Source organism: Tamandua tetradactyla, chromosome 1 (assembly GCF_023851605.1).
Source record: "Tamandua tetradactyla isolate mTamTet1 chromosome 1, mTamTet1.pri, whole genome shotgun sequence".
NCBI lineage: Eukaryota > Metazoa > Chordata > Mammalia > Pilosa > Myrmecophagidae > Tamandua > Tamandua tetradactyla.
The window spans coordinates 116,875,669-116,889,276 of NC_135327.1; the positions used below are offsets into that span (position 1 = coordinate 116,875,669).

General features: G+C 37.9%; 1 protein-coding gene across 3 annotated transcripts in view; it reads right to left on the bottom strand.

Annotated features, from left to right (window-relative positions):
• The window catches only part of GLCCI1 (glucocorticoid induced 1), a 109,135-nt gene that overhangs the window by 35,611 nt on the left and 59,916 nt on the right, over positions 1-13,608 (bottom strand). For all 3 annotated transcript variants that reach the window (XM_077122941.1, XM_077122930.1, XM_077122952.1), the window contains exon 3: positions 11,424-11,510. In XM_077122941.1, coding sequence (XP_076979056.1) covers positions 11,424-11,510 — 87 coding nt within the window. The remainder of the gene's footprint in view (positions 1-11,423; positions 11,511-13,608) is intronic.

Genomic DNA, 13,608 nt, shown 5'->3' on the forward strand with positions numbered 1-13,608 from the left:
GTCTTACCTGACCCAAAGTCTTCTAGAAGTCTTATAATTTTAGAGCTTACATTTAGGACAATGATCCATTTTGAGTTGATATTTCTATATGGTATGATCTAAAAGATTTAAGTTTTGCTTTCCTTACATATGCCTATCCAGCTATGCTAGTACAAATTGTTGACAAGACTGTCCTTTACAACTGAATTATGTTGGCACTTATGTTGAAAACTGAATGACCCTAAGCGTGGTCACACAATTCTATTCTGTTCATCAGTATGTCTCCCTTCAGAAAAATATTTTACTATCTTCATTAATGTATTTATATTAAGTATAAATGTAATATAAGTCCTCCAAATATTTTATTCTTTCAAAATTATTTTGGCTACTTTAAGCCCTTTGCATGTTCACAAAAATTTTAGGGTAGCTTGACAATTTCTACAAAAAAAAAAAAAAGGAAGACACCAGGTGGGATTTTGATAAGGATTACATTTAACCTATATATCAATTTCGGGAAATTACCATCTTATAGTAATACTGAGCCTTCCTAAGCACAAACAAATTAAGCTTTCCATTTATTTAAATCTCCTTTAATTTTGACCAGCAATAATTTGTTATGGTATACAAATCTCCCACTTTTTTTGTTAATGTATTACTACATATCTTAATCTTTTTGATGCCACTGTAAATGTATTGTTTTCTTAACTTAGTCTTTGGATTGTTCATGACTAGTATATAAGAATAAAACTGGTTTCTATATCATGAATTTGTATCGTGCAACCTTGCTGAACTTGTTTATTCTAGTAACGTATTTATAGATTCCTTAGGATTTTCTACATATAAGACCAGTTATCTGTGAATAAAGTCAGTTTTACTTTTTCCTTTACAATACAGATGTCTCTTATTTCTCTTTCTTGCCTAATGGTACAGGCTAGAACCTCCAGTGCAAAACTAAATCAAAGTGGTGACTGGACATCCTTAATTATCTGGCTGCTGAAACAAATATAATACTATCGGCTGTCTTAACAGGAATATACCAGTTCATGATGTCAGGGGTCAGCAGGTTTACTGCCTCTGGGTCTAATATTTTTTGACGGGCTGGCAATCTTTGGGTCTTTTCTGTCACATGGCAATGCACATGGTGGTGGTCTTTCGGGTTCAGTTGACTTTAAGTTTCTGTCTGCCCCCTGGGCCTTTTGCTCTGTGGCTTTATCTAGTAAAAGGATGAAGACCAATCCTGCTTTGATTGACCACACTTAACTAAATATATTGTCATCAAAAGGCCCTATTTATAAGACTTCACACACACAGGAATGGATTAAGATTAAAAACAGGGGTCCCTGCTTTCATCTAGATGGCTGAATGAGATGCCTCAGGGTTCTGTCCCCTCACAGAAGTTTCATACAATGGCAAGACTGGCAGAAACAACTTTCTCTCAGGTATACAGAAAAACAGTTAAAGGATAACAGTAATAGGGCAAGCACCTAATCAAGTAAAAGGCTTCTTAAAAGCATCCCTGGCCCCTGCCCACCCCTAGGATCCCCATCTTGGCTGGGGGTTCCTGGAGGGAGCAGGTGTTTCAGGGCCATAGAGCTTAGACCCAGGGACTCTGCCTCAGCCCACCCAGCCCGGCCCCAAATGACCTCCTATATACCTGATGCTAAGGGAAACTCTCTCCCCTCCCTGGGGCAAGGCCAAAGCCATCCTGGGAGACTGGAGTCCCCATCATCTGCTCTGGCTCCAGGGACCCCCTCACTCTCTTCACGGGGGGCCCAGGGCAAGCCAGCCCCTTCCCACCCACACCCACCCCCTGCAACTCTCCTCCCAAACCAAGCCCACCCAATCCTAAAAACTGACCTAAGACCCTCCTCCCCCAACAACTGGCCCCTGCCCCAGAAGGGTTTGCCATTCTCTGGCTAGGAAGTCTGGGTCCATCTGATCTCAGGGCCCCTCTCCACAGGGACCACAGGGGACGAAAGCCCAGGCCCCTCTATAGCAGGGGGGATGGTCAGGGAATCTAGAACCTTCTGGGGTGGCAAGGCTACCTCACTCTGGGCTGACCTGGGAAGCCCCCACATGGCTCATGAGGGCCAGGGGCTTGGGGAACCATCACTTCATCTTTCTCTGCATGGTGCTTCATCTGGAGCATGGGCCCGGCTCCACAGTGGCGGTGTGCATGGCAAATTATACATAGCTCTATATACGCCCATCCTGTGCCCTCCCTCCATCCCAACACTTTAAAAAAAAAAAAAAAAAAAACAGGATAAAAGAAAAAAAACCATGTTTCCAAATTTGCACTAAATTTTCTACCACATGATATGCCTTGTTTTCTGAGATTAAGTGTTAACTTTCAAACAATATTACCACACAGGTAGCTGCATGTACTGCTCATGTAGTTAAAAAGAAAAGATAAAACAGTGACATGAAAAAAAAAGTAAAAATGAAAAAAAAAAACGGAGTATTCCTGGCATTCAAGGAAAACTCAGTCATGGCTTCTAGTTGACTAGACTGCAGCACAGGAACCAGGGTACATTTCCCCACAGAGTCTTTGAGCAACTAGCAAAAACTGGCAGAGATATTGTCTTCAAAACTGAGGAGAATGATTAAAGGGCTGCAGTAGCAGGGCAAATACAGAATCAAAAAAGTGCAGCTTTAAAAATGGGAGATGAAGCTTGTGGCACTCTTGCTGATCCCTTATGGTGCAGAGCTAGGCTGTGCTTCCATTGTAGGTCCCTGGCCCTGTTCCCGAGGGAACAGAGAAACCCCTGTAAACACAAAAGAGTTGCGTGTATGTTGGTGCCAATCTATCGGATGACAGCCTGAAAGACAACCTGGAAACTCGTTTGGCTCTCCCTTCCAGAACTTGCCCTATAGGCAGAAGCAGTTTACAGGCAGCCAAGGCAGTGTAAGAATTAATTAAGTGGGAGCAGCCTGGAGCAAAGGATTATTTGCTTTAAATCATTCCACAGAGTAGTCTGGAGGGATAGAAAGTCTATTTCATAGAGAATAGAGGGGCCTTCAAATTCCTAAGGAATTCATAAGGCCACCAGAAAGTGTAAAGTACAAGCAAAAGCCCATGAAAAAATTCAGGATCAAAGAAGACAGAGAGGACCCTGTGCAAAGGAGAGCACCAGCTAATGCAGAGTCAATTTGCAAAAACTGTGAAAGGTGTTTTTTATGTTGGTGTGTTTGTTTCCGTTACCACCTGGCACTCAGGGAAATCTCAGTCATATCACTAGCTGGATACAAACCTAAGGAACAGGCAGCTCATGGACTAAATTTCAAAAAGAAAAAGGCTACACTTAAAAGCAGTAAGTTGTCCTGGCACCCTGGCTGGTGCCCCTATTCCCCCCACCCCATCCCAGCTCAGAGCAGATCCTTGGCACCAGTTCCAGAAGGGGCAGAATAACCCTCATACACAAAATGGTAGTATGTATGTCTGGCCCAATCTATTTGGTGGTAGCCTGAGGGACTCACTATCCCAGAAACTGCCATGTGTGTAGAAGGCAGCTCATGCAGCTTTCCTACAGAATGCTATAAGATAGCAGTCAGGTCGTACCACCTTGGGAAAGGATTGCTGACTGTAGGACATACACTGCAGCACCTGGGATCGAGTGTAAATCAGAGAAATCCTAGGGCCACGCTGCATGTCCAAGACAAGATGTGTTGGCTAAGAAAAATTCAGGGAGGTCTCTATGCTTTGACCTGGGTTAGTCTCTAAACTCATTGTATGGATAGACTGTGAAGGAGAACACCTGCAAAGGTCAAACTGCAAAGACTGGAAAAGGTGTTTACTTTTTTTTTTTGCTGTTGTTTGTTTTTGCTGCTGCTGTTGTTGTTCTATTAGCATTGAGCATTTAAGGAAAGTTCTGTCATAACACTAGCTGGATATAAGCTTAAGAAACAGGTGGCTTAGAGTCTAAATTTTAGTGATAACATTTTAAAATATTAAAATGTCCAGTTTTTAACAATCCAAATGTCCACGTTTCAACAAAATATTACAATCATACAAAGAAACAGGAAGCTGTGGTACAGGCAAAGAATATTAAAGCACTGAAGACCATAAATGAGGAGGACCAGACCTGACATACCTGACAAACATTTAAAAAAAAAACAAGGTCTTAAATATGCTCAGAGAGTTAAAAGAAACATGACCAAAGAACAAAAGGAATATGATGAATGAACACAAAAAGAATATCAAAAGACAGATGTAAATCATGAAAAAGAGCAGCAGAGAGCTGAAGATCTCAGTAACAAATCAAAAATTCCCCAACAAACTGAAACTAGCAGAAGAAAGAATCAGAGGAATTTGAAGATAAAACAATTGAAATTCTTTAGTCTGAGGAACTGAGAGAAGAAAGAATGAACTAAAGACAATATAGCCTCAGGAACTTGTGGGACACCATCAATCATACCAATATATGCTTTGTGGAAATTTCAGAAGAAGAATGAGAAAATAGGGCAGCGAGAATATCCAAAGAAATAAAAGTTAAAAACTTCCCAAATTTAATACATCCAAGGTGCTCAACAAATTCCTAACAGAATAAGTCCAAACAGACTCACATCATAGCATATGATAATAAAACTGCCGAATGCCGAAGATAAAAAAAAAAAAAAATTCCTGTAAGTCACAAGAAAAGAACATGTTACATATAAAAGTGTCAAGAAGATTAAGTGCCGATTTCTCATCAGAAACTGGGGAGGCAAGAAGGCAAAAAGTACAGAACTAAAACAATTGGTAACTAAGAATTTTATACCTGGGAAGACTCTCTTACCAAAATTGAGAGAGCAATTAAGATATTCCCATATAAACAAAAGCTGAAGGAATTTGTTACCACTAGACTGGCCTCTTACAAGAGATGCTAAAGAGAGTTCTGCAGGGAGAAAGGAAAGAATAACAGACAATAGATTGAAGCCATATGAAGAAATAAAGATCTCTGGTGAGGACCATGACATAGGTAAACATAAAAACTAGTAATATTGTATTTCTGGCTTGTAACTCCACTTTTACTTACTACAGAATCTAAAAGGCAAATATATATAAAATGATAAATCAGTGATTTTTGACTTAATATATAAACATGTAATTTGTGATAAGAACTACATAAAGGTGAGCAGACAGAGGGGAACAGGAATAGTTTTTCATACTATTAGAGCTAATTTGATGTCAAAGGAAATGAGATTGTTACAGATTTTTTTTTCTTGCATGGGCAGGCACCGGGAAAGTTGTAGATTTAATATGTTAAATTTAAGCCCCATGGTAACTGCAAGGAAAATACCAGAGAATATGCAACCTCGCACAGACAGAAATTAGAGGTTTTGGGGGCAGTGGTGGGGGAATGAGAGATAAGGAGTTAATGCATAATGGGTATAAAATCTCTGTTGGCAAAGATATGAAAGTTTTCGTAATGGAAGGTGGTAAGGTTACCGTAATACTGTGAAAATGATTAATCCCATTGAATGGTATGCTTGAGGGTGGTTGAAATCAGAAAGTTTATGCTTATACTTTTAACTGTAGGAATATATATGAACATAAAGAGCAAATAAAGAGACAATGACAAAAGCAATATGTGATCCTGGGTGTGATCTAGCAAGGGAGGAGAAAAAGCTGAAAGGAACATTACTGGGACATGTGAAAAACTGGAATATAGTTTTAAGCTTCACATCTCTGTAAATTTCTTAAATTTGAAAACTGCACTTAAGGTGGTTACATAAGTAAATATCCTTGTTCTTAGGACATGTACATGGCAGTATTAAGCATTCAAGGAACATGACGTATATAGCTCACACAGAAGTATTTAGAAAATTGACAGAAAGAAAGAATGATACGGCAAATGTCACAAAACGTTACAACTGATGGATCTGGGTATCTGGGTGGAGGGATGGGATATACTGGAGTTCTCTGTATGGTATTTTTATTATTGTGGAACTGTCCTATAGATTTGAAGGTATTTCAAAATAAAAAGTTAAAAATAAAAAAAGGTAGCCAAAAACCCCACAAACTGTTATGGGTGTGGTCTGTCCAGGGACAGATTCCTTTGTCTGATGAACCTGTGAAACTTAGAAAACAGGTTAACTCCTGCCAATATACAATGGTGGGATAGGCACAAGATAGCATATGATAAACATCCCCACTACAGAAAGGATAATTGGAAGTAAAACAAAGGTCACAGGTCCAAACAAATTTGAAACCCAGCAGGTCAAACTCTTACTAGATATAATGGTCTGAGAGTCATCTCTGGATTGATGGCTTGTCCTCCAGGTCGAATGGAGCAGCAGTCCTACCCTTTCCAGGTGCTTGCCTAGAAGCCAGGCTCTCCACAGACACTAGTGCACAGGTCCCACCATCTCTGAGCATCAGGTTGGCAGCATTCTTACTGAATATAAGGGTGCAAGACCCTGTCCCTCCAAGCACTGGGGCTAACGGCTTGCACCCTCCAAGAGCAGGGCAGGACCTAGTGGGACCTACCTTTTCCATACATGTGAGTGGGTTCATTCTCTTGGCCTGAGGAAATCTTTTTTATTTAGATCCTTGCTTCCATAGTTCTGCCTTTGAGGACATACTTACTTCAATTTGTCCCGTCTCTGTCCCTCCCAGTCCAGGCTGGCAGTGGTTCTGTTCATACAAATTTTGCAAAAACCTTATTGGCTCTGAGTATGGTTCAAGAGGGTTCAAGCCATCAGACAGAAGAACTTTTCAAAGATCCTTCCTGGATAACGGCATTTCCAATCCTCACCTCCACTGAAATGGTCAACTGGATTCATGTTTGGCCACACACAATTTTAGTAAAAGACTGTTTAGTTAAACCCTCATGTGGAGCCCTATTCTTTGGGGATGCACTTTCCCAAAGCACAGGGTGGTCCCTGATAGTCACTTCTGGCCCTAGTCTCAGAGCATGTTATCTGGGTAGGCTAAGAATTTTCCAAATTATTAATTGTTGGTTTCCTTGGGCTTAGTACAATCCTCAGTTTATTTTTTTGCTCTCTCGTTTCACTATAAGTTGCACGGACAAAGCAGGCTGCACCTTCCACATTTAACTTGGAAATCTCAGCCAAATATTCAATGTCACTGATTGCACAGTTGTGACTTCTATTTAATGTCAGAACTCAATTTTGCCAATTCCCTGACACTTTATAAGGATCACCGTTGTTCCAATTTCCTATGACACATTTGTCATTCTCTTCTGAGGCCTTGCTGAAAGTACCTTTAACATCCATATTTCTACCAACATTCTGTTCATGATAAATTGTGTATTTTCTAAGAAGATAAAATGTTCTTGACAATTCTCACTTACTTTTGAGAACTCACAATTCTGCCACCCTCTACTCATCAATACAAATACCATTTCTACATTTTAGTTATTTTTAACAGCAACACCCCACTTTTGATATAAAAAACTACTATTTTCCTGGCTGCTAAAAAAAGTAGCATACAATGGGTTGGTTTAGCAACAGGAATTTACTGGCTCACAGTTTCAGAGGTTAGAAAGCTTCTTTCTTTCCAGGGCTGGTATCTTCTGGTTGGCTGGGAATCTTTAGAGTGCTTGACTTTCTGTTATAAGCCAGGCAATGCACACATGGCAGCATCTTCTCTTTTCTATCCCACGTTCCAGGGACTCCCAGTTTCTGGCTGCTCTCTGTGGCTTTCTCTCTGTGGCCTTCTCAGTAAGGCCTTAAGTACTAAAATCAAGTAAGACCCATTCTGATTCAGCTGGCTAACACTTAATAATCTCATCTAAAGTTCTTATTTATAAATGGTTGGCAACCACAGGAATGGATGAAGAACATGTTTTTGTAGGGTACATAATTCAATCTGTCATCCCAAGGAATGCGAAGGATTACTGGTAACCACCAGAAGCTAGGAAGAGGCAAGGAAGGATCCCATCCTAAGAGTTTTCAGGGAGAACATGGTTCTTACTGACAGCTAATGCCTCACTTCTAGCATCCAGAACTGTGTGAGAATAAATTTCTGTTCTTTTAAGTCATCCAGGTTGTGGTATTTGGCTACAGAAGCATAGAAAACTAATACCTAAGTGGTGTTTCTTAACTAAAACAGCGTATAGTTGTATTGCTTTTATATCTAATCTGACAATTTCTGCCTTTTAAATGGAGTGTTCATCCATTCACATTTAATATGGTTGTTGATATGATTGGATTTATGCCTGCCATTTTGCTATCTGTTTCCTATTTTAATTCTTCTATTCTTTCTTCACTACCTTCTTTTGTAATAACTATTTTTAATGTACTTTTTACAATTTGGGGAGTTATTTTCTTAATAACTGCTCTAAGGATAACAATATGCATCTTAAACTATCATAATCTAATTTCAGAATAAGGCTTAATGACAGTAAAATAGAAACTACTCCGATATATCTCCTTTTCCTCAATCGTCCTTTGTGCTGTTATTGACATATATTTCCTACATAAAGGGTATAAATCCAACAAAATAGTGTTGTAGTCATTGATTTATATGATCATATGTGTTTTAAATAAGTTAAGTGAAAAAAAATGAGAAAAGAATAGATTTATTGACTCATATTTACTCATACATTTACCATTTCTAGCATTTTTCATTTTTTCCTTTGGATTCAAATTAACGCCTAGTGTCACTTATTTTCAACCAGAAGGAATTCCTTTAGCATTTCTTAGAAGGTGGTCTGCTAGCAACAATTTCAATCTTTATCTGGGAATGCCTTCACTTAACCTTTATTTTTGAAGACAAGGTTTGATGCATACCTAACAATTTTTTCTTTCAGCACTCAAATATTTCATCCTATTTCTTATGATCACCATTATTTCTAATGAAGAGTTGGGCATTAAAGGTATTACTGTCCCCTATGTATGATGCATGATTTTCTTTTTCATCTTTGGCTTTCAAGAATTGTATTCCCTATTCAGTTGCCACCAAAACTGTGGCACTTTAATCTATGGCGTTTCATATCAAGGGAACTCTTTCCAGCATGGGTAGCCAAGTTGTTGGTTTTCACTCCTGTCCCATCCTGGTTTGACTCTTATACCAACTGAGTTAGAGGTGAAGATGGGGAGAAGGTGAGCAGGTTGAGACAAGAACACCACAAATTTCTACTATTCATACCCTAAATACAGTAGTTTTCAGGAATAAAGTTTCTCAGATTGGTTGATTTCCGGAGCACTGAAATCACTGTTCTGGTAGTTTTGTCAGCTTTATGGTTACTTTTGAGGACAACAATTGAACTTTCTCTTCTCAGTCATATCAGTAATTCTTTTTATATTACTGTATATTATGTTTTGCTGCAATTCAGTCAAATTGCAATCTTGCTGATAACTTTTGAGACTGTATTTATCTCTGTGATAAAACTGCAAGTTTACTTTTCTTTTATTCAAATTCTATGCATAGATGTGAAGCTTTTTTAACATGGATATATTAGATTCTTTTCTTTTTTTGTTGACGCTGGGAAAAACTGATTTTGTGTGTACGCACATTTGAATGCAAGGAGATATAAGGAATTGAGAATCTCTTTACATCAATAATACAAGGAGGCCACTAGAAAATGTAAAACCATCATAGGCAAAAATCATGCTAATAGCCTGTATCTGTTCAGTTCAGGTACAATGGTACATGTTGGATACTGATAACCTATATTATATGAAAACAACACTAAGAGGTCTGGAAACAACGGCATATGAAAATCAATTGAGAGAAATGTTAATGTTTATCCTGGAGAATAAAATGATCTAGTGATAATAACATTATTCAAATATTAATATTATTCAAATTTTTAAAGAAGTAGAATTATTTAATGTTGATTCAGAGGGCTGAATCAAAACTAAGGATATAACTTACAGTTCAATATACAAAAGAATGTATTAAACAAGTTAAAACAATTGAATTGGTTCTCTTTTAAAGTACAGAGATCCAGTCATTGATAATGATCATGACACTTGATTATCAGCTTTTTTTTTTTTTTTTTTACATGGGCAGGCACCGGGAATTGAACCCGGGTCCTCGGGCATGGCAGGCAAGCACTCCTACCTGCTGAGCCACTGTGGCCCGCCCGATTATCAGCTTTTTAAGGAGTATTAAAGAAAGGATAGACTAGATAACCTTACAAATCAAAGTTTCAGTAATTTTGTAAAAACAGACAGGAATTTAGATGAGTAAAAGATAAAGCTATCAGGAAAAGCAATGCAAAATATGCATAAAGAATAGTATCATAATTAAGGTTCCTTAGAATAAATAAGTGAATAGTCATAAAAAACTATTTTTAAAGACATGGTTTCCACTGTACTGTTGAGGTCCAAAAGGCAATAATATGCTTATTGTAGTTTGCTAATGCTGCTGGAATGCAATATACTAGAAATGGAATGGCTTTTATAAAGGGGATTTATTAAGTTATAAGTTTACAGTTCTATCCAAAGTGAGGCATCCAGAGAAAGATACTCTGACTCAAGAAAGGCCAATGTCTGACACATAGGAAGGCATGTGGCTGGCATGTGCATCCTCTCCTGACTTCTGGTTTCAAATGGTTCTCTCAGCCCCTGTGGATCCTTCTGGCTTCTGGCTTGCTTAGCATCTCATGTGAAGGCACATGGTGACGTTGTGAAGGCACATGGTGACGTCTGCTGGGCTATGCATCTCCAAACATCTGTGTCTAGGTGTCTGCTCTCTCGGTTGGCACTCCAAGCCACTTCTTCAGCATTCCAAGCATCTCCAAATGTCTGTATCTATGTACCTTTCGGTTCCTGTCTAGCTTCTGTCAGCTCTCGCAGCACCTGATATCTCCCACAGCTACTGCATTTCTAAATGTTTGTGTCTACTATGTCTCTTCTGAGCTTTCTCTAAAATGTTTCCCCCCTTTAAAGGACACGAGTAAATTAATCAAGACCCATCTTGAATGGATGGAGTCACATTTCCATCTAATCAAAAGGCTACACACAACAGGGAGTGTCACATCTCCATGGAATTAATCCAATCAAAAGGCTATGCACACAACTGAGTAAAAGGTCCATTTCCATGGAAACAACCCAATCAAACGTTTCCACCCTTCAGTGTTGAATCAGGATTAAAGAACATGGCTTTTCTGGAGTACACAACACTTTCAAACCAGTACATGAAAACACTATTGGAATGAGGAGCTATTAGAATCAGAAAACAGTATTTTACAATACTTCTGGTTTTTATATCAAAAAAAAGCAAGCTGCAGTGGAACAAAAGATAACTAAAGTGTACATAATATAGCAATTATTACATAAAATTTCACTCTGGAAAGGTAATACTGAGGGGGTGCAGATGAAATATTTATAAAGGACATGAAGTTTATAAGGTAAGCTCAAATGTGCTCAAGAAAGCTTAGAAGACAATACAAACTCAAAGAGATAAGGTTAGCACAAGTAAAAGTAGCACTATTTTATTAAGAAGCCAGAAAGAAAATTTGCTAGGATCAAAGGCTGAAAACAAAACTTACTTCTTTTAGTTGATCAGCACTCCCCCATGATGCAGAACGCTGATGTGACCGTTTTTCTGCTCCCTCTTCTGCCCAACAGCTAGGTGTCTAAAAAAAAGGGATTTTGTCTTTATTCTACCCTTCTATCATCTCACAGCAACTAAAATATATTTCAAAATCTTAGCACATACAAGTTGGGGGTTATTCTAAAACTCTTTGACACCAAGATTTTCCTAACCCCATGAAATGTTTTAAATATTCTGTCATATTCTAAATTAGACATGATCACTTTAACAGTCATACTGCTCAATATGTCTAATATCTTCATATTATCAACACTAATATTTTAAAGTTAATTAATTCAAAGGGAATTGTGAAGCTTTGCATATTGACACTTTAAAAAAAAAAAAACAGCCAAACTAAATAAATGATATTTCTACTAAACCGAGTGGACAGAAGCAAGATAGACAGAACTAGGTCAGGAATAGTAGGTATCATAGAGTAACCTAAATGTTAAATATCTAGACAGATAGAGGGCTGATAGTACTACTTTTTCTGCACTCAGGGAAGACAGTATTAACAACAGTATCTTCTTTAAAATATACCAGGCATTTTTATACTAAAAAATGCAAACTAACTTATAACATAAATATTATAAAAATGAAAAAGGAAAAGATTAAAATCAATAAATATGAGCTGATTATAAATTAACAGTAATGCTAATTTTTAAAACATCTCAGCTACATATCAGAAAACTAGAATTTTTTTTAACTAAAAACTCATTTTCAGTTATTTAATCATTAATAGAAAATATATCCTAATGGAACACAAAACATTAAATCACAAATGATGCCATAAAGTGGTAAGATCATTTAGTAATTACATTAAAAAATCAAACAATATCATAATACCATATTGAATATATGAGATCATTTTAGGGTTTCGCAAACTAAGGAGAGTAAAAATCACTATTTAATGACAAGGATAATGATTATAAGCTAAAATACATGGCTTTAAAAAACTTTTTTATTACACTACTGAAAAACTTATCCATCACAGGGCATTTTTAGGGCAGCAAAACTATTCTGTATGATACCCTCATGGCAGATTCAAGATATCATCTGTTTGTCAAAACCTACAGAACTGTATAGACAGAGTGAACTCTGATGTAAACTATGGACTTGAGTTAAAATACCTTATCAATATGGTTTATCAATTGTAACAAATTACCACACAAATGAATTTATAAAACTTGATACTTTTATCTTTCTGCCAAGTATAAGTATTACATGTCCAAATATTCAAGTAATCACAATCTTTACAACTCAAAAGTATATTTCCAGATGTGAGTCAAATTTTTGAAATGCAACATAATTATTTAACAACTACATTCATAACACTAATAATTTTCAACTTTGTGCACCTTTCACTTTTTCAAGGCCATTTACATATACTGTATCTTCAATTTATAGATAAACTGATAGCCATAAAAATTTTGTGACTGCCTAAATATTGTAGAGAATACCAGTCACAAGTGAAACTAAATCCAAGATCTCTAATATCATAGAATATCATCTTTCTTTATATTACCATTCTTCACTTAAAACTGAATGTGAACTTTTTTGGAAGTCATCAACATGGCAACATGAGATATCCCCTGGGAAAGTTTCTCCTCAAAAACAACTAATGAAAGGACAAATCCCATTTGATTGGAACTCTGGAGGATGAGAGAGACTGGAGAAGAACTTTACAAAGGCTGAATGGAGGAAAAAGGCAAAACCCCCACTCAAAACAGGTACAAAATTTAAGTCCTGGATCCACAGTCTAGATCGCTCCCTCCTATGTGGCCCCTCACAGTTTAGGAGTCGCTCAGAGGCAGCACAGCCTGGGCCCCTCCTGCTACAGCTGCAGATCACAGAGTCACTTACAGCAGAGAGTTAGACCCCACGCCAGGCATATCCACACACAGGGACCCAAGACTGCAAAAGACCCAGGGTGTAAAGCAAACAGCTGAGGACTGCTGCAAACAAGCGTGCCCCCAGGAAAATAAAAGACCACAGCAGAACTGTTGGCAAGGGGTCACACACTCAGCCGAGTCTAACTGTTGTATTACCTAAACCAGAAATGGGTCTTTCTGGATTGACCCCAGCTGGCTCCCTGGGGCAGGATATCCTAAAAGGGAAGTGACCTGAGGTAAAAAGTTTCA